This window comes from Amia ocellicauda, chromosome 2 (genome assembly GCF_036373705.1).
Source record: "Amia ocellicauda isolate fAmiCal2 chromosome 2, fAmiCal2.hap1, whole genome shotgun sequence".
Lineage (NCBI taxonomy): Eukaryota > Metazoa > Chordata > Actinopteri > Amiiformes > Amiidae > Amia > Amia ocellicauda.
The window spans coordinates 44270452-44292677 of NC_089851.1; the positions used below are offsets into that span (position 1 = coordinate 44270452).

The window sequence follows — 22226 nt, forward strand, 5'->3', positions numbered from 1 at the left end:
TATACCTTGGTCTTTGTTCTAATGTATAGAACATGTATATTTTTCCTTTATTCTTCCTTATTCTAATTTATTTTTGAATGTTTGATTTGTGGTTATTTAATGTTAATTATGTAAAATGTAAAAATCCTGCCTTCGGTGCATGTGTGACAATTTCTCTCTGACAAGCAGGGGTTTGAGGGATCCTGTTTTGGTGGATATATTGGTGGATATAATCGGTAAATCAGGAAATTTAGCTTCCCAATTATTGGTATTGGACCCAAAAAACCTGTATCAGTCGGGCTCTAGTTGACTCCATATGAGGGTGAAATCCACTACGACCAAGCAGGGTCGATTTGTATGCGCTAAAACAGCAGTCAGTGTTACGCTTATGGAACCTTATTAGTTTTGCAGGAAGTACAATTATAAATCAGGGATGTCTGCAAGGACCAATGTAGGAGATCGTAACATTGTCCTGAGCTGTAAGGTTGAAAAGGCCGATACGGGGATTGCAGGTCACATATAAGTCCTCCGATTATATTTGAGTTTTTCTTCATTGCAAATGGCTTTGCACATTCCCTCTGCCCCCTGCCTGAAAAGCCCTGCATTCCACCATAAGGAACAAAATCCCCCTCGTCATTGACAACAGCTGCTAGGATTCAACTGCTATACACTGGCCCAGTGGTCCGAGTGCTCCTCACGTCAGAGCACATTATATATTGATTTTGTTGAAAAAGTCTGCTTGTAAAACATATACACATTCCAAGGCCCAGGAATACAAGAATCATGTATAATGACACAATGAGATGTCGCAGACCAATGTCCAAATGAAACCACCTCCAAACAAGTCCTTTTTAAATATATATTTGTCCTCTTTTACAGCGCTTTGAAAAAACATTGACACGGTGAACAGAAGTACATTTACAGTGTATTTTACATTACCCTTCGTGGACGTCCACTTGCAAAAAAACAGACAAACAGAAATAAAATGCAAACGAATTCCAATCCATATAGATTTGTTTGTTTTAGATCAATCACAAAAGAATAGAAAAAAAAAATAGATCACATCCCTAAAATCCCTAAAATGATTAACATCAAGTCACTCTGCCAATTCTGCCCAAATAGTGAGTTTGCTTTGCGTACCGTAAGAAAAGACAGGTGGGAGAAAGTTTTGTACAAATAAGACTGGTCTTCTTAGTTCAGTGCCAACATTTAGGCTGCAGCCGAGAGCCTGACAGCTGGTGCGTTAAGAGCCTGTGGTATGAGCAGTTGCTGTGGATTGGAAGCCGACTGTCAGCTGAAAATGGCCCACAGCGTGCTTGAGTATTTGGGACAGCCCCTGGGGGATACAGGGCTCTTTGTTGCAATAAAACAAACAAAATTAATACTGGGTGGCACCAGTGACACCAGTGTTGGGTGCTCTTGTAAAACCTCTTCTTCGCCCAGCACCTTTATAATTCCCAGCGTCCCACACCACCTCCGCTTAAGTGCGAAAAACTAAAGTTCCCTGAAGGAGGTGAGGGCCCCCTAGCCCCTGCAGTTTTCTGGGGTTCGCTTGAAGAAATCTATGATCACACTTTGCAATGGGGCAAAGGTTTACAAGCAAGGATACTGCCAGAGTATAATGCCAGATCAATACTGCGTGTTCAATGTGAGGTGCTATACATTTTTTTCCCCCTTTTCTTTTTCCACCCCCTACAGAACATGAAAACTATTTCCTTTGGGATGTAGCCCCTCCCACTCCTCAGAAGAGCTGGCACATAAAGCAACACACCATCAATAATTACCAATGTGAAAGCACACAAGACAGCTTGATGGCACACTATGTGATGCACTTTAAATTAATTAAAATCTTCCCGTTGCTTACATCCGCTTGTTTGTTAGATTTTGCTTTATTCTGTTGCGGTCGACATTCCTCTCCACTTCACAGAAGCAGAATCAAGTGTGAGATTGCAAAGATCTTCTCAAATGTTTTTTTTCCCCCTCTTTACGTTCCTTGTCTGGATAGATGAACAGTGATCAGACAGCAAGAAATGGTAGCCTATGTTTCCTGCTCCTTTTTCAAAAGCACCTTGCCACAAGTAAGAGCCAGAGTTCTGGACCTGGATTCTCTAGGTTGAACCCGGGAGAGAGAAGTAGCACCTCTCAGAAGGGCATTCCTCCCGTAATCTGCCTGGCAATCTGTTCGTCCGTGCTCTCTTCCTTGTCCTTCGCTCTGTCTCTGTTCCAGTCTTTCAGCCCCTCTGGGAGAGTGGTGTCCTCATCCAGACCGCCAGTCCCTTCCACAAACTCTTCGTATGTCGACTTCTCTGCAAAGGGTCTGGGGCCTAGCAGCTCCACCATGTCATGCTTGTCAATCACCTCTTTTTCCAACAGCTGTAGTGCAACCTGAAATTAAATTCTATGTGAGTATAGGTTTCTTTTTTTTTTTTTTAATAAAACATTTTTGGCTCCACAGTCCTGTTCCGAGAACTGTTTTTATCCCAAAAGTGTTTTCCAAACCGTTCATATTGATATAGCTACACAGATCTCCACTGCACCCTTCAGAAAGGTTTCACCAGTTCATCTCCAAGTCTCACCTTTTCAACCTCGGCTTTCTTCTCCGACAGGAGCTTATGCGTGCGCTCATAGGCCTCGTTGATGAGGCAGCGCACCTCGGAGTCAATGAGCCAGGCGGTGGCCTCGCTGTAGGGCTTCTCCAGCACCATCTCCCCTTGCCGGGGGATGTCGAAGGACACCTGGCCCACCTTCTCATTCATCCCAAACTGGACAATCTGCAGGAACAGGGGGGAGTGGGAGCCGTGAGATGGCTTCGAGAAAAACAAATGACCTTCCAGATTAAAGGCCTAAAATAAACCCCTGATCTAATTTTCAAAAACAAAAAACAGAATACATGAAACCCTGATGTCAGTGCTTATCCTCCATGTTCATCATTACAATGTGTGGTTATTGTGTCTTTAGCACACATAAAACAAACATCCCAACCTAAGACAGCCACTGGGAGCTCAGGACTGACAAGAAACTCTCATCCAAGGCACAAAAACAGAGAACAATCAGAGGAGAAACAGCACCATATTTACAAAGATGCAGTTTGGCCCTCCATGTTTTTATTTATTCATTAAAGGCCAACATTTCCCATGTCTCCATTTTCTGTATCGCTGTACACAGACTGAAGCACGCAGACAGAGAGGACATGACAGCCCTGCTGAGCAGGAGGGAGTGTGCAGACCTGTGCATAGGCACTCTGGGTGACCTTGCGCAGGTCGTCTTGGGCCCCCGTGGTGATCCGCCCAAAGAAGATCTCCTCCGCCACTCTCCCTCCCAGCATCATGCACATGCGGTCCAGCAGCTGCTCCTTGGTGTACAGGTACTGCTCTTTGGGCAGATACTGGGCGTAACCCAAGCCCTTCCCTCGGGGGATGATGGAAACCTGCCAATACAAATCAGACTCCTCAGCCTTCGGCCATGCACTGTGGGGTCGGCTTCTGCTTTAAGAAACGCAGAATGTTTAAAGACGGCTGATTATGACTTTATGACTTTAATTTAATTGTTTTATTTTATTTTAAAACAATATATCATAAGTGAGCAATAATTTGAATACTTTAAAATTGAATCACTAAATCAATAAATTCCAAATTCTAGTAAGGAAACATTTAGAATATCAGTCCATTGTTTCTCTTAATATCTGACAGCCATGCATCTCACGGGAGCCATTCCAGTACCTTTAACAGAGGGTCGGCGTGCTCCAAGAACCAGCCGGCGATGGCGTGTCCTGCCTCATGGTAGGCCACAGTCTTCTTCTCCTCAGGCTGCAGGACCTGGGTCTTCTTCTCCAGACCTGGCAACCCATAAAAAAATTACAATATTATAATATGTTATAAATAACAATAATCTCAGCAAAAAAACAGGGACAGGAACATCAAATGGTTCTTGTTCGTTCCTCACTCAAGTGCTTATTGGTGACTATAATAATACAAAACAAAACATTCAGAATGCTTTTGTTTATTTATTTTTTGGTTTAAGCTATTTTATTTCCTCAATTTAGATTGAAGGCCAGTTCAGTGTATGAGAGATGTGTCTGTACAACATATTTTGAAAAGATCACCCCAAGTCTTCTCAATTCTGCAACTGAGGTGCATAACAGCGAACACGAACACGAGATCTCGAGTGTAAAAGGTCAGTGGTGTAGACCAGGAACCGAAAGGCACGCACCTCCTATGACACGCTCGATGGCCTGCTCAAAGTGCTTCTGGTTGATTGCATCCGAGAGATGCCTTGCAGCGATGAGCGCCGCTTCGTTACAGATGTTAGCGATGTCTGCGCCTGTCAGAGAGGGGGAAAAACACACTGATTAGCACAAAGTACATATAAAGAAAACTTTCACAATGCTAGAAGAATATAAGCATTTCCTAACGCAATGTTGCACCAGAAATGGGTGTACTGTCATACTGATGCTTTCAACTCTGAGATTGCAGATGGTAATGATGGCGCAGGGGTCCCACAACCAAATGATTAAAGGCCACAGTATCTACTGGCTTTCATTCTAACTGGAGCTCACAGTAAGATAATCTATTGGTTTGGATCCAGCAGACAAAGGCAAAGGCTGGTGATGACACTGACACTGACACACATACACACAGAGGAGAAAATGCATGGCATAGACCTATACAATGGGACCAAACCCCCCAAGAATGATTCCAGATTTCTCCTCACCCTCACCTGAGAAACCTGGAGTTAAGGCTGCCATTTTCCGGGCGAGGCCTTCCTTGTCCAGGGTTGGTTCCAGCTTTAGGGGCCGGAGATGAACTTTGAAAATGGAAGCCCTGCCTTTGATATCAGGATGCCCTGATGGAAGGAAAAAAAAAATTGTGGCAACCTATAGCATTTATATCTGTAAGATTATTTATTTATCAGCTTTTACAATCCAGGATGTAAAACCTTATGTATTGTTTACCTATCTAGCTCATATACACTTGTGTAAATTTTTTATTTGTAAAATGGATTATGCCTTGAACTGCACTGTATTATTGCACTTTGGGCTTCTGCTAAGAAATAAATATTATTATTATTTAAAAAAAAATTAAGATGCATTTGTCCAAATGCACTATACTGTTAGCACATTGCTTATTTTCCATCTGGTTGTTGCTGTTAAGCAAAACCAAGCTCAATAAACTAAAGATAGAAATGAATACAAAGCTAAATGAACACTCCAAGGCATTTCTGAGCTCTCTGATAAAAAAACAAAAACAAAAACTGCTTGTGCTGTTTCTGTCTCTATACAGACATATTCAAAGGTAGACGTGCTAAAAAAATAAATGAATGCATCCAGCCTGTGTGTGGAGACACCTATTGTTAAATTGGGCACAACACGCAAGAACAGGAATGGAAAACCTGGGAGGATTATTCATAGGTGCATAAAAAAAAGTTTTCTATAGCTGCAGCTGTGGAATACAGAGCCCATAACAGCAGGGAACAGCAGGACACTAAACTTTGCTGCTGGGTATTCACTTCTTTCCCCCAACAAAGGAGACATTTAAATGAGAAGGTAAAGGGACAAAAAGCTAAACCTGGCAGCCTTAGAACTTCAAGCCTGGAGGAGATCCACTGAAGCCATAAAAACATCTACCTCATTGCTTGACTTTATAACTGCAGCTTCAAACAAGTATGGGCTACGCAACAAAATACCATTTATAATCCCAATGAGCAGAACAAAACAACACTGAATATCATCACTGCCAAGAGCCTTCAATTGTTACTATATATATATATATGGAAAAAAATAAAAGACCACAGCAAAATTATCAGTTTCTCTGGTTTGGGTGAAATTAACATTTTTGTTTTATTCTATAAACTACGGACATTTCTCTCAAATTGCAAATAAAAATATGAATGGAATGGAATGGCTGCCATACATGGAGAGATGCTGATTTAAGAAATTTGCAGTGGTCTCAATTTTTTCCAGAGCTTTATATATAGTCTGTTTCAGCATTTCCCCCCTTTTAAATACTGTGTGTGTACTAAAGAGCAATGCAATTCATATGCACTATGTTATGGCACTTGAAATAATCAAGCGTAAACCGAAAGTATGTTGAAATTTATGGATTTGTACGCTTTGTGGATAGCAATAAAACACCATCATTCAGTGTGCTTACATGAGGTAACATTTTTTGAAAATATAATATATTCAGTAAACCGATTAAAAAACAACAACATTCTCATCCTTTTGTCAATCCATTTAAAGTTTCTGAGATACACAGAAAGAAAGAAATAACATAAGTAATGCTTTAAACTATTAAAACAAACAGTACTACTACACTTTTTACCAATATATATCTGTCTGTCAAAGCGTCCAGGTCTCATCAGTGCAGGATCCAGGATGTCTGGCCTGTTTGTTCCAGCCAGCACTACCACATTTGTTGTGGTGTTAAATCCTGCAGAGAAAAGAGTGGTTTATAGCGACAACAAGACTGATTAGTAATTAAGCTCGGAACAGGGTGAAGTCAGCAAAATCAGGAAACAGAAGGGATTGCATCAAAGCCCCAATAATAAAACCTCAGCTCTTATATGTTTCACTACAGTGCCTAAAATCAATGGAAAATTATTAAAACCTGGACCCAGAGCTACTCCTTCATAGATGGTCTAATCAAGTTGTAGGGGAAACTTGCAAATGTTTCAAGTGCTTCAACTGAAATTTGTATTCATAAATTGTCAGTTACAGAGGTAAGAATTAGTCAGACAGCTGAGAATATATAAAGGAGATCCTTTCCTGGGATTGAAAGAGCGGAGCTGACGTTTCTGTGTCTCAAGCTGCTCTCCTGATGGTTTCCATGACTGAGAATTTGTTCAGTTGAGAAAAGTTGAATGGCAGCACAAGCTAAAACTGCAGCATTTCAGGATAAAACTAAGGCATGTGTTCATCCTACACTGTCAATCAGGGGTGTCCAGCGTGGGTCCCACAGAGGACCAGTCCTGAAGATACTGGAGCTCTCTTACATCAGTTTATAAAGACTGAAATCTTACCAAAATCATTTAAGCAGTCATTTTATTTTTTAAAGTCAAGATCTTTTGGATAAAACTTCTGAAGAACCTTCAGCCCTGAAAAAACATAGTTGCCTGAACAGAACTTGCCGCATTAATTCATAACCACCATGTTTTTCCCAGTCTTTTGAAAAACTGTTGATTTAGGGCGAATTTTAAAACTAACTGGATGTGGGGGTCTCCTGGACCAGGGTTGGCAGGACTGGCCTAATGTTTGCCAACAGGAATCTAGTCAGTGTAGCAAGAGGACAGTGGTTAGTGGTTTCCAGTAGCAGTATAAAATCGAGCCCCTCTGGAATGGCCTGGAATCCTGGGCTACTGGTGTGTTTTTTGTAAATAGAATTCTGCAGCCTGCATTCCAGAATATCAATGTGGAACAAGAATTAGGCAAAGCTGCATATATGCCTACGAGGACCTGTCTATATAGTCTGTGCAGAGTTATGCAGGCAAGCAAGACTCAAACTAATTGTTCTGAACCAGATAAAAGGAGATCGCAAATTCATCAAATTAAGTCATATGTTTCCATGTTTTTTCTATCACAGGAAATCTCAGAAAATTATTGTTGAATCACAGTCCTAAAATGGAGTATGATAAATTCATTTCATACCATCATCTGCAGTTACTTAAAGAGCCTCTTTGGCTGTGTTGTAAAGCATAGGGCCTTGATGGATGGGTGAATCACTTGCAAGGAAGTTAGCTTTAACTGTGGCGTACGCTTAGTCAAGAAGTGTGCATCAGTTGGGGAGGGGAATTGGAAACACTCCCTCTGTACTACAGTGCTGCACCCCTCCCACAAGATGCCACCTGAACACTGAAATTGTTGTGTTTTGCATTTATTTTAAAGATAGAGTTGTTCGATCATTTCTGAAATGAAAGTGCTTTTTAAAAAATTACCCTTATCTTTAAACATACGTCATGGTTAACGTTTATGTAAAAACTTATTTTAATGTAGTCCTGCACAAGCCTAATGGCATCGCACCCTTAATGGGAGTCTCACTCACCGTCCATCTCCACCAGCAGCTGGTTCAGGGTGTTCTCCTGCTCGCTCTGGCCTCCGAAGTTCCCCCGGCCCCTCTTTCGGCCCACGGCGTCGATCTCGTCGATAAACAGGATACACGGAGCGTTCTTGCGTGCCATAACAAACAGGTCGCGCACCTAAGATGGGGAAAATCACCTTTTAGGAGAACTCGGGCACTTCTGTTGAGCTCTGAAAAGTCCTGAGGTTGCTGGTGCGCAACTTTTTGAGCAGGCCAATCCAGAATCTAAATCCCTCTGAAGTCTGTATTGGTGTAGAGCAGTCCTCAGCCCTGGTCCTGGGGGCCTGCAGTCCTGCTTCAGCTCAGCTCACCTCTCAGTTACTTAACTGAACCCATGAACTGAAGCAATAATTTGGTTAAATCAGAGCTTTTTAATTATTTCAAACAGCTGGGGGGGCAGTATAGATGAGGCTCTTTCATTCTCAAAATGTCAAATTGAGCAAATTAAAAGTTCAGGTTTCAATGAAGGACCTGGGAGCTCGGACGGAACAAAACCCAGCAGGACAGTGGGGCCCCAGCAGCAGCAGCAGCAGCAGGGCTCAGAGACACTGGTATATAGGATAGGTAAGCAGTATTCACCTGCGATAGATGTGCACTGGGGAAACCCAGGACCACTGGAGAGTGTACTCTTCCACTGAGGCATCAAATAAACAAACAATCCACCAGCTTCCTTTAATGTCCATGTCAACCCTACGAATTATGCTTGTGAGCACTCACTAAGCTGGGTCTATTCCTGGCCATTGTTGGGCCTGCTGTACCACAGTTCTCTCTATGGCCGAGGCCTTTGTGTCACCCCCTATCAGCCATTCCAATCGCAGTGTGCTGACTGGGCAAGTTCTCAATTAGCCAGCTAAACAGTTGCTCTCTCTGTGATAGCTCTTAAATGGTTGGCTGCCTTTCTGATGCCAGTGCAAGAGCTTTGCTGTTGAAGTGAAACATTTCTATAGCCAATGCCATACATGATGTGCTCTTTCAAGTTGGAAATCAGAAACTTGTAGAATAAGAAATAATACAATTACATCACCGGAGTCCCTCTCTCTGCGATTCCAAGCCTGGAGGAGATCCACTGAAGCCATAAAAACATCTACCTCTTTGCTTGACTTTATAACTGCAGCTTCAAACAAGTATGGGCTACGCAACACAATACCATTTAAAATCCCAATGAGCAGAACAAAACAACATCGAATATCATCACTGCCAAGAGCCTTCAATTGTTACTATATATATATATATATATATATATATATATATATATATATACACAGCTCTGGAAAAAAATAAAAGACCACAGCAAAATTATCAGTTTCTCTGGTTTGGGTAAAATTAACATTTTTGTTTTATTCTATAAACTACGGACATTTCTCTCAAATTCCAAATAAAAATATGAATGGAATGGAATGGCTGCCATACATGGAGAGATGCTGATTTAAGAAATTTGCAGTGGTCTCAATTTTTTCCAGAGCTTTATATATAGTCTGTTTCAGCATTTCCCCCCTTTTACATACTGTGTGTGTGTACTAAAGAGCAATGCAATTCATATGCACTGTTATGGCACTTGAAATAATCAAGCCTAAACCGAAAGTATGCTGAAATTTATGGATTTGTACGCTTTGTGGATAGCAATAAAACACCATCATTCAGTGTGCTTACATGAGGTAACGTTTTTTGAAAACGAATATATTCAGTAAACCGATTAAAAACAACAACATTCTCATCCTTTTGTCAATCCATTTGAAGTATCTGAGATACACAGAAAGAAAGAAATAACATCAAATTCCTCTCAGTGCACTTGTGCAGATACAGTACAGGACATTACAAGAAAATATTAAGGTCAGACACATTCTGAAAAGTGCTTACATGACAAAGAAAAGCTGTAATGTGGACCGCCAACGTAAATTGTTTAAGGCACAATTTCCCAAAATGTTCAGAATATTCCAGTATGGTTTCAAGAAACCGTTTTCATGCCTTTGAATTTCAAACACTGCAATCCTAATGCTCATATAAACCAGGTCTGTGAGCATGCCTTTTAAAGAAACCCTTCTACCTACAAATATTTTCAATTGCAGAAGCTATAATAGGTTTAATGTCAGAGGTTAGAAATTAGACAAAGTAGCCTATAACACAAAACGTTACCTGTGCCCATACAAGTGTGTTGCTCGTGATATATTTAAGTTGTGTGTTAGAGGTTCTATAAATTAGTCAAATGAAGTGTCTGCTAGGGACCTGCTTACCCGTGCTGGCCCCACACCCACAAACATCTCCAAGAACTCCGAGCCATTCACTGTAATGAAAGGCACGTCGGCCTCTCCGGCTGTAGCTTTGGCCAGGAGTGTCTTCCCGGTGCCTGGGGGTCCTGTGAGAATAGCACCCTGCAGAAAGGAGCAGAAGGAATGATTAACGCACGCCTGGGCTATGTTAATGGGCCGTCAAGCTCTCCATTCTTCAGGGCAGCGTAAAGGCTTGGGAGCCCCAAGTGGTGTACAGGAAACCTGGAAGTGAGGCCAATATTTGGCATTATGGTTTCTCTATTCTCTGGTCACCTTCGGGATCTTGGCCCCCAGGTCCTGATACTGCTTTGGGTTCTTCAGGAAGTTGACGAACTCCATGATCTCCATCTTGGCCTCCTCGCAGCCGGCTACATCCTTGAACTTGATGTCGATCTCGTCCCTCAGGACTTTGGCCGTGGTCTCCCCCACGCTGAAGAGGCCTCCCATGCCCCGGCCGGTGCGACCCCCCCCGGCTGGACCCCTCCGCAGAGTGTACAGCAAGAAGCCAATGATCAGTACAGTGGGCAGCATGCTCAACAGGAAGGAGCTGAAGGACAGAGAGAGGGAGAGAGACTTTAATCACCTTTTTTTCTACAAATGAAAAAAGGAATGCAGACATACATACATGGAAAATTAACGGTTTTGGCAAAACTACCATCATCCTTCAAATGTATCACTTCCCCCACCTAGCCCGTAAGTAAAGAAACCTCACTAAAAGCCCAAGAAATACAAAAATAATCAAGCATCTTTATAACTATGAGCTTGGGATAAAAGACCATTGGCAGGGGCTCTGTGGGTCCTGCTGCATTAACATGGTATTGTCCTCTATTTATGAGGATCAACTGTGGCCTCTGTAGGGTCCTCTGGGAGCACAATCAGAGAGCCCTGACCCAGAGTGGCGATCTGGATGGCCTGTATAGAGACAAACTACTGCAGACCCTATTAGAATGAGAATTACAATGTTAGAATTAGAAACCGGAGAAGACAGTACACTCACAGCTCACTGATGCACAGCATTTGCATAACAGTGTTCCTACGAGGTCAGAATACCCAGACTATCATTTCCAAGCCACTGCATTCCTAGTCACTGCAACGGGCTGGTTAAAGCACACTCCGGAGACATTCCCTGAATACTTACAGTGCAGGATCAGTTTTCAAGTTTTTTGGGGGTTATTCACCCCCAACAGAGCAATAAAACTCAGCTGAAGTTTGATATTCTAATATTTCAAACCTAGCAATGGCTGTGGGTCATGGAGTAGTGCTGTTAACTGAACTGAAAATCTGGTGAACCTGGGGAAAAAAATTAAATCAATCCTGTTATAAAATAAAACATAAAAAAAAAAAAAAAAATGGTTTCACAAAAGCAGCTCCACGTAGGTATTCTAATGTGCATTTGTGAGACTGCCCTGCTTGGAGACTACCCCAGCAGGCCGATTAGAAAAAACAACTTATTCAACACATTTTTGTATTAGCTGTACAAAGCAAAAACCTCCCTCAGCCCCCTCTCCCCTCGGCTGTGACCTTATAAAGACCCAAGTGTGCAAAACAACTCTTGAGAAGCTCCCAGGCTTCCACATGAAACGCAGATCCCGATGAGTGGCTCTGGTTTCCTCCCATTTTTGTACTAAGAATTCATAAACACAACAACACACCAAACAACTGCCTTTGAAAACCAATGCGTTGAGTGTAACTCTTTGCTGTGCTGACACCCAGGGGGGCGGGGGGCTGAGAGGATCCGAGCAAGTCTTGAATTCTCTCCAAGACCTTACAGAACTACCCTTATAAGGGAGTGACTGGTCCAGTAAAGCGTCCATTGGAAAGACTACGCTTCAGCTGCATGGTAGATTTTCCATGAGGTTATTGCACCCTCTGGTGGGACCCTGATCAATAACGCCAAGCACTACAAAACCTTGGGGACCAGTTTTTCCAAAACTCCTCTCTCCGCAGCAGTGCAAAGATGATACCATTTTAAGCACACATGCAGATATGGAGAATTTGTTTTACTGATGGTGCCTGTGCAGTGACTTGAAGTTCTGTTTGAGAAATTATCAGATTTTAGGCTTTTTTGGTTCTATGTGGGATGCAGAAAAGATTGGTATTCTGCATATACTGATATAGATATACACAGACACACACACGGTTTAAATATGTAAAATGGCTAAAATAATGTAATTATTAATAAAAATGGCTGCTTGATGCAAGAATTATTACTTTGAAAGGAAAATGTAAATATACATTAAAAAGTCATTTAGCAGGGCATGTCTCCTTAAGGTTGTGTCATCATCATCATTCCTCAATAGAACAAAACATTTCCTTGTCACATCAGGACCACCCACAATCTACCTGCTGTGAACCCCCTCTTCAGCCTGAATCTGCACTCCTCAACACCTTCTCTAAATCAGCACTGGCCGACCTCGGTCCTGGAGGGCTGCATGGCCTTACGATATTTTTTTGTCTTTCTTTCTCCAGATCATTAAAACTGTTTAACTGAGCCAGTTGTACTTAATTAGTCTTGCATGTCCCCATGTCTGAGGTGTCCAGTGAGTGATGATTTAGAGGAGTGGGGTCCAAACACGGTCCTGGGTCCCGTTTTCATACCTGGTTGAACTAATTCAGGCTAATCAGACGTTATCTGGATTCAGTTAATCTGATAATTTAAGTCAGGCTCCGTTCCTTGAAGTCAAATAGAGGCTAAACGTATCTCGTTAACTGGATTCTGACATTAGAAATCCGGGTACGTGCGTGTGCTTGTGCTGCCTCACAAGGGAGGATTACGGAGCACTGAAACAATGATCTGCACCGAAGATTACGTCAAAACAGAGAGCAACTTTCGTCAGCCTGACTAGCAATGGAAAGTTGTGAGGAATATAAAGACATTTTCACAGATAAATGCAACAGTGCTGCTGCCAAGTCCAGAGAGGAAGCATTGTAACATTTAAATCTGCATGTTTGAAGTAATGAACTGTAACATGGACAGAGTTTGCTGCATCAGAATGGTTAGCTCTCTACTGTTTTGTCATATTTTGCCTGTTATTTTTTAAAATATATAATACTTTAGTATTATGTTGTACTAATTAATCTGTCTCATATAATTGGTTTATTCACCTAGCCAAATTAACAGGAAATTATCCCATCATAGTGACCTATGAGATTAACACTGTTAGATCACTTCAAAAAAATAATATTTAAGCAATGACACCTGACAAATAAGATTATTTCCTACACCTTCCTCAAATATCTGAGTTTTTATGCACAGGTCTGACTAATTTAAAGTTGGCCTGCACTGGAGCAAGTTTAAGGTTAAGGATGTGTTGCTATGGTAATTTACTAAGTTGGACTTCAAGCTTTCTTCGAGGAACAGAAACAGACAGACTTCTGTCAACTTATCCTGAAAGTTATCTAGGAACAGATAACTCATTGATCAAAGCTGATTGCTTAAGAAAGTGCTGTGGACTTGAGAGATCTAGGACCTACAGAACTTTTTGGAGCGTTAAGTGCATGTGGCCAATTGTGTTACTACGTAGATGAGACCTGGGCTGAACAAAATCCAGAAGGCCTCTGGACCTGAACATGGCATCAGCCAAATAACTTAACTACAGAAGGGCACCACAATGGCCTCTGGTGCCATGCCAGTGCTGACAAAGGCTTACCCATCACTCTCCGCAGTGTAGACCACTGGTAGCCGGTTCTCCCCTTCGATGCCCATCTCTAGCTGGATGGTCTCCAGGTTTCTCTCGAAGGTGTCCACACTGCCAATGTTGAACCAGACGTATTGCTATAGTAAAAGGGTGTGGGGGAAGCACAGACAAACAAATCTAAACACACCTTCCTGTAACAGAGTGGCATGAAAGAACATAGACCAAAAATCTAAAACAGCTACTCACTCCATCAACCGGCATTTTCCCAGGAGAAAAAATCACTCTCACATATCGCTTGTTGATCACTTCTAGTCTGTCTACCTGGGGGGGAGCAAAACAAATTTTTTTTAAAATATTTGATCAGGTATGTAGCATGCGTCAGAACTAAACAGTTGCTTCAGACACCTCAGAGCGCCTTGCTCCCCCACAGCCTCACCAAACAACCGACAAACCCACAATTTATGCACCACAACACCAAACACAAAAGGAAAATTCACAAACACAGCAGTATCTGGTAGCCTTGTGCACTAGAGAAGACTGGATGCAGACAGCCACACAGATAACTGATATCAGTACGCTGTGCACTGCATTATGGGTACATCCACAAATCATTTAGCAGGAATCTGCTGCACTTAATTTTAAGAAGCATTAATTAACTATCAAGTAATAAATATATTAATGTACACATACAAATTGTTTTAATATAATATATACCCTGTACATTGCATGTTTTGGTTCCAGTTATATTATTGTGACTCAAAGCTGGTGTGTAACAATTCTTTAGGCTTGAACAGTTAGTGAAGTTAAGAGTAACTGCTAACAGGTAGCATTAATACAACCTTTCTTAATGGAGGGATATCTCTGTATCCCAGAGTAGCATGACCTTACAGCAGCTATGCAGTACTTACAACCCCTTTGGTGAGATAGCTGTTGATGAAGTCCTTCCATGTGACCTCCCTACCCGAATTCCGGAAGAAAAAGTAGTAGGCAACAGCTGCCCAAAAGGCTGCCCCTGCCATGAGATACAGGCGGAAATCCCGATCATCCCAGGGGACGTCTCCCTGAGAGGAGGGGGGGGGACAGAAAAAAAAAAAAATCAAAGGCTTAAATTGATTGGTAGATCATGTACCTGTCAAGCTCTGACACCTCCTGACACATGAACTACACATCTCATCTCCCCAATTGCTCAGTATATTGAAATGACCTACTTTATCTAGCTTGCGGTTGCATCTAAGTAAACTGATCACATCAACACAAATTTCACTCGAGGACTCTGCACTTTAAACATTACCTGGCATTATTAAGCATTCACAGGAAAAGATAGTGTTGATACTTCATGAATTGGCTTTCAGTCAATTTCAGAGGATGAAAACACATTCAATTGACAAGCAGAGGTCATTCACTTAGGGAGAGATCAAGACCTAAGGCCCTAATCATAGTGAACTGATTATTGATATATCCCGCAGTAATACAGTGATATTGGGTGCAGCATTAGGGTGATCGCTCCTCACTCACCTTCTGCATGCGAGTCCACCAGTTTGGCTCCTCCTTCCTGCCTCCTCTCTTCCCCCCTCCTCCTCCTCCTCCTCCTTCACCTCCTCCGTCACTAGTCCCAGAGGTTTTCTTGGCATTGGCAGGCTTGGCTTCTGAAAGTACACAGAGAAAACCATTCAGTACCAGCCAAATATTTCAACAGCTAATGCACCAAACTGCAATGCAACTTGTTGGCCTGTCTTTGTTACAATTTTTTTTTTTTTTTAAATGAACGTAGGCAGATTAGCAGCAGAATAAAACAAAAACAACTTCAAAGCAATCATGAATTCTAGGGAATGATCAATAACGTTCTTCTTTGGAGTGTGAATACTGAAGAAAGTGCAATTGTTGTGTGGGAGGTACACTGGGAGCAAAGTGGAGTATTATTATGGGCCATCAAAACCTGACTAATGCATGTCTGAGTTTGTGCAGCGTCTACTATGTGAACATCCTGTCACTCTAACTCCTTGAAAATTCACCTTTTCTGACGACACCAATTTTACCTTCAGAAATTATACTGAACTATATTCAATTAATACACAAACAGATGACAAATATATCTTAATAGTATAATATTTTAGTCAGATGTGTCCAGGACAGTGTGTCATGGAAAAACAATGTACACAGATGTTATATGAGGCTTGTGTGAGGCAAGAAGAACATATTTAAAAGCATACATTAAGAAATTATCAGGTAGGTAAAATGAATTGAAAGCAAATTGCCAAAACATCCCATCTTGTTAATGACAATTAGGACATTGTATTTGTAGCTGATGCAAGAGTTTTCCCTATTCTAAAAGAAAGGGAATGTTTTTCTTTAGAAGAGAAAAAAATATGCAGAAATATAACAACTGTGTTATTGTTAGAGAATAATGGGAGAACAACATACAGTACTTCTGCACAATCCCCTCTATGAATTATTTACTGTTCCCAAGCAACCAGCATAATAGAATAACATGTAGCATCCAAGATAAAACGTATGACTAAGATGTATGGTCCTAATTCTGCAGAAAATATTGTTCCTTTTGATTTCAGGACACACTGAATATGGTCTCTAGGCAATGCTGGTTCTGGTTCACAATGAAAGTTTGAACTGCATCTTTCCTTGGAAAACTGTGAGATTATCTGGATGAATTTCACCCTCCTCTGCAGACACCGAAATGTTTTGTGAGACAGAAAATGCAGAGTAAATCATCAAACTTAAGTTTTGCAAACAAATCATGTGAAAATCTAAAATTTAGACAATTATTGGGTTACATAATTTAACAAAGCTTCTTTTCGGAACAAAAACCAGCCGAGGCTGCGGTCCTCCAGGACCTAGGTTTATCACCTCTGGACTCAGATATTGGAATGATAACACATGAACGAATACACCATTACCCAGTTGCATGACACCTGTGGATCACTCTAATATTCTCAAGTCTGGATCCCCAAACCGGTCCTGGAATACCCCCTGCCCTGCTGTTTCTTGTTCCAACTGAGCTCTTAAATACTGAATTGAACCATATATTGCATTGCTAGTTCAATTAAGGAACTAATTAAGCAATTAAGGTCTCAGTTAGAACAAAAACAATCCCTCAGTACAAGCAGACCGCATTACTCACCAGCACTAAAACAGACAACTGCATTGGTCTTAGCCTGTTCATTTATTCCTAAATATTTAAAACCGCAGTAGCATCTGCAAGGCTGACTTCTGTCCTGGATACCAAATTACTTCTTGATGTAATAAACTCAGTGTGATGAAAAGCGGAAGGTAATTATCATTGTTTCCGTTCAAATCTGCTTTGTCTACATGGAGCAGTTGTGACTGAACTATGTGTATAAATGTAAAATGATGGTCTAAATTCAGAGCGGAGGAAGACCTGCCTCTCTGAAGGCCGTCATCATAAAAAAAAAAAAAACCCTGTTGATTCCTGCTTCTACAGCACTCCAACAGAAAATCTAAACTGTCATACCTTTAGATCCATTGGCAACTCCAGTCGATTCATTGTTTTTTTTGGGACCTTTGCCATTAGGAAAATACTTCTCAAATCCTGGGATGATAAAAAAAAAAAAACAGTTAACACAGAATCCCTGCCCTGTTTAAGACACTTGTCTTACATTTGAGTTTATTTAATTGCAAACAGTTTGTGTAGGGAGTATACCGGAAGTACGCTATCGTTTTCACAGAAGGTGTTCCAATTCATTCCTCTCTAGATTGTCAAATATAACAGTGCAGTGATAAAGAGAGATAACAAATCTGTTTCTGGGGCTTATCAAGATAACAGTTAACTATTATTACTGAAGAGTATCCCAAAGCTTCCTCTCAAATCCTCAGAAAAATTCTGGTGACAGCCCTCCCACCCTTGTAAACCTCCCCCTACACAATGACTGTGCTCAATGTCAATGACTTACCTTTTGGTGGCCGGGAGCAGAGTCTCCTATAAACGCCAATGACATCAGCCAGTAATGCTCTCCTATCCACTGCTACATGATTGTTTGCTTGTACTGAGACCTTCAAAGAAACCCTGAGATAAGCATCGCAAAAGTACATGAAAACATACTCTGGAGGTACAACCTTGCCACTGTAAGAAGACGGCCACCTGTACTGCCTATACCAAAGCTTCTGTGAATTTAATATTTGAAAAAAAACTTTTTCCCAGGTGTCGCCTCAGGAGATAAGCTTGTGTGCAGAGGATAACACACCAGAGGTAATAAGAGCTGACTGCTCCTTAGCCCTCCTGCTACACAACCTGTTTCTCTGGGTGTCTATACAGATGCACCTCTGGGGTGGGAATGAGATTCAGGCTCCAAACACAATGGAAAACTGGAACTGAATGTGGCCAGACTGATTTCAATCAACGAGGTGTGCAGTGAGATGCTACTGTAATGGGGGCTTGGTTATGAATCACCAGTCAACAGGTTTGTAATATTTGTGGTATGGGCCGGTTATAACGATCAATGCGCACTATGGTGTGGAATAAATTCACTCGATCGAGATCAAGGATTTATTTTTTAATGGATTACAATGTCGGACTTTGTGGCATTGGTGAAGGGCAATAAGACAAGGGGTGTAACCACGCTGTTTGGGGTGAGTTTGATCAACTACTGCAGAGCCAGCGACACGCAGCGCGAAAACCAGTACAAACATCAGTGCAGCAGGCTGACTGCATCAGCATGAACAGAGAAAAGTATATAAACTATTATTGCTAGAAAAATACGATTCCGATTATTCTCGTTATAACTGGTTGATGTAGGGGATGGATGCTGCACAGGTGTGTATGCTTTACACTGTATTGCGTTGAAAGGGAAAAGTGCGTAGTCGCTTCACAGCCTCAAATGCTCTAGTATTTAAGTATAAATGTAACTGTGTGTTACCTAACAATGACACAAGTCGGACTTTGCTACCTGTGCAAGACGACCTGTTTCTTATTTAATTGCATTAATTGCAGCAGATTAAAAATAATAATAATAATGAGTGGGAGGGAGAAGGGGCAGTAAGGTTCATGTGCTTCTACACCATAGCCTTAAACAAACAACATTGCCCGACATAGTGTGCAGGAACTTACCGGTCTGGCTCTGGCGTTGTTGGGACACAGCCAGCTTTTAAATACACTCCTACAGCCCCTAGACAGGAGCAGATAGCGGTGGACCATCCTGTCGATTGCGGTTATAATTCTCCGATATTAAAACGTGTGAAATACGAATCTGTACGAAGCGCTGGCCCTGCGTTGCTCCGCCATTGTGACCGTGTCAGTGAACGTCCTTGCGTCACATCAACAACACGCACGTGCGGACGTTCTCTCTGCGCTGTTACGCCGTTCTGGAAGTGTCAGTGTACGTCATTGCGTCACACCCGCAGCACAAACGAGGGGCGTTTAAGTGACTGAGTTGCAGTTCCCAATGCAAGGTACTTGACTCGGCATAAGTGGGTGAACACGCTGTTGTACACTAACACGAAACAAACAAAAAAACATTGGATGACTCATTCCTACAATCCGGTGCCTTTTGTGTCCCCATGATTTAGTGCTACATATCTTATGTAAATTTGGAAAAACACTCATTTTAAATGACTAATTTTAAATGCACTGTTAAACTCCATCTTCTATAAACAGTCAATGATATGTACCTCAGGGTGAATTAAATGCATAATAAATACTTTGTTTTCAGTTCATCCTAGATTAATTGGTATGTCCCCAACCATTTTCAATCACATTCAGTTAGAAATATAATTTACAAAATCCAAAATATTTCAAACGTTTTAATAATAATTTACTAACTACACATCTAATTCTAATCAAATACAATTTATTGGGATTACTGCATTTTAAATTATTTAAATTAGCACATTTTCTTGTGTCCCTTAATTTCTTTCTCAAGTGATCGCCATGTGCTAGCATGTTCTTCACCACAGGAGGAGTAAAGGCCATCTTTAGCTAAAAATGTCCACCCTGTTATCATTTTGTCACAGGGTGGACATGCAGACATGTAGAGAACTGAGTCAAGTTAATTACTGCTATCAATATTTGTTAGAATTCATCATTATACGTTTTAAATAGTTGTTAAAACAGAATGCATGCATTTTACAGAGAGTTAATGCTGCAGAAAGGCAAAGGAGGTACAGGGCACGCCGGGATGCTGACCCTGAAAGAAGGCAGCTTTATCTTGAAAGTGAGCGAGAAAAATTGAGAAAAGACAGAGAGGAATGGAAAAAGAAAACTATATCAGAGTGCAGTGAGAGAGAGAGAGAGAGGCGAGCCAAAAGGAAAAAATTGAGAGAGTCAAGGAAGAAATCCAGGGCCAACGCCAGTGTCAGGGTATCTTTTTAGTGCATGACCACTCCTCCTCCTAGTCCAGAAGATATCCTGCAGCCAGGGCACTCAAGGTTAGAAGTTTAGTTCTGTTAAGTTTAGTTCTACCAAGAAACCCTTTCATAACATTCCAAGTAAGCCCATGGTTTGTTACATAGAAACAGAGAGAAACAGACACTGATACATTTCCCAGCACTGATTACACGTTATTACGTACATAGAAATGATCCATCTCTGCTTCCAGGTGACAAACTGGTGTTTACCTAGGATGGTAAGAAGATATTGGGGAAACTGCATCAGTAACTACTACCAGGAACATTGTTATTACAGAGTTATAATGTAAAGTAATGTAATGTAATGTCTAATACCTGTGAATTTACATAGTAAACACCATGCAAGTGCATTGTAACTTCTTTAGATATGGTACATTCTTCTTAAGTTTGTGGCTTGTGTTATTACAAAACAATATAAGGATCAAAAAACAAAACACTTAATTCCATGTAACAATATGCATTACCCACAAGGGTAACATGGTAAGTATGTAACATACATACACAGTTTATATAAATTGTGACCTTTTAAATTGTAATTGTTTAATTGTTAAATTGTTTTGGCTGACTGACTGATAGATTTATTGATTGACACATTGCTTACTGTATTTTAGGCAACGTAATGAAGGTTGGAGAACTTCAATACACAGGAGGAATAAACTCTGCAAAGAAATGGAGAAGCTTAAGGCCTCTTACGAGAAAGAAAAATGGAAAAAGGAAAAGTATAAGAAGAGGTGTCAGCTCATGCTATAAACAAAATCTCCTCGCTCTAAAGTTAACTCAATGCCGAGAAATCATTCAGTTAGTCTGGCTATTTGAAGAAACCTGCTGTTGCATGCATCTATGACAGAAGAAATTAGGAATAAATATAAAAACACCACAAATGAAAAAGAAAGGCAGATCATTGCAAAAATTATAACTGGAAAATAATGAAGAAGTACCGGCTGCAAAGATTTGCCCAAGAAAATAGATGAAGAACCATGTTCCTTCATGAGAAAGAAGGGAAAAAGATATACTGCTGTGAACAAAGTGAAAGCCTTCTTCATAAGGGATGACGTGAGCCGAATGACAATATGACGAAAACAAACAGTTACACGAAACAAGAAAAAGATGCAAAAACACAGTGATCGCAGAAAAAAAAAAATCTCTTATTCCTTTTTCTGTTCCCTTCGGCCATTTTGGGTTGTGGTCCCCACTGAGGCTGATTGAGAAACCTGCCAATGTAAAATTCATGAAAACTGGCAATTCGTGGCCAATACCCTGTACATACAGTGAGGGAAAAAAGTATTTGATCCTCTGCTGATTTTGTACGTTTGCCAACTGACAAAGAAATGATGAGTCTATAATTTTAATAGTAGGTGTATTTTAACAGTGAGAGACAGAATAACAACAAAAAAATCCAGAAAAACGCATTTCAGAAAAGTTATACATTGATTTGCATGTTAATGAGGGAAATAAGTATTTGACCCCTTCGACTTAGTACTTAGGTCAGATGTTTCTTGTAGTTGGCCACCAGGTTTGCACACATCTCAGGAGGGATTTTGTCCCACTCCTCTTTGCAGATCCTCTCCAAGTCATTAAGGTTTCGAGGCTGACGTTTGGCAACTCGAACCTTCAGCTCCCTCCACAGATTTTCTATGGGATTAAGGTCTGGAGACTGACTAGGCCACTCCAGGACCTTAATGTGCTTCTTCTTGAGCCACTCCTTTGTTGCCTTGGCTGTGTGTTTTGGGTCATTGTCATGCTGGAATACCATCCATGACCCATTTTCAATGCCCTGGCTGAGGGAAGGAGGTTCTCACCCAAGATTTGACGGTACATGGCCCCGTCCATCGTCCCTTTGATGCGGTGCAGTTGTCCTGTCCCCTTAGCAGAAAAACACCCCCAAAGCATAATGT

The 22226-nt window shown here is 41.2% G+C and overlaps 1 protein-coding gene across 1 annotated transcript; it reads right to left on the minus strand.

Annotated features, from left to right (window-relative positions):
• Positions 1-824: 824 nt before the first annotated feature.
• LOC136771691 (mitochondrial inner membrane m-AAA protease component AFG3L2) lies at positions 825-19232 on the minus strand. The gene is made up of 17 exons (XM_066724163.1): positions 19037-19232; positions 17883-17982; positions 17444-17521; positions 15472-15602; positions 14865-15017; positions 14203-14277; positions 13969-14093; positions 10592-10865; positions 10283-10420; positions 8016-8169; positions 6300-6407; positions 4696-4821; positions 4189-4299; positions 3699-3814; positions 3206-3406; positions 2556-2750; positions 825-2364 (listed from the first exon to the last, which is right to left on the minus strand). The coding sequence occupies exons 1-17, from the start codon at positions 19121-19123 to the stop codon at positions 2122-2124; spliced, it is 2415 nt and encodes an 804-aa protein (XP_066580260.1). The 5' UTR covers positions 19124-19232; the 3' UTR covers positions 825-2121.
• Positions 19233-22226: the final 2994 nt, after the last annotated feature.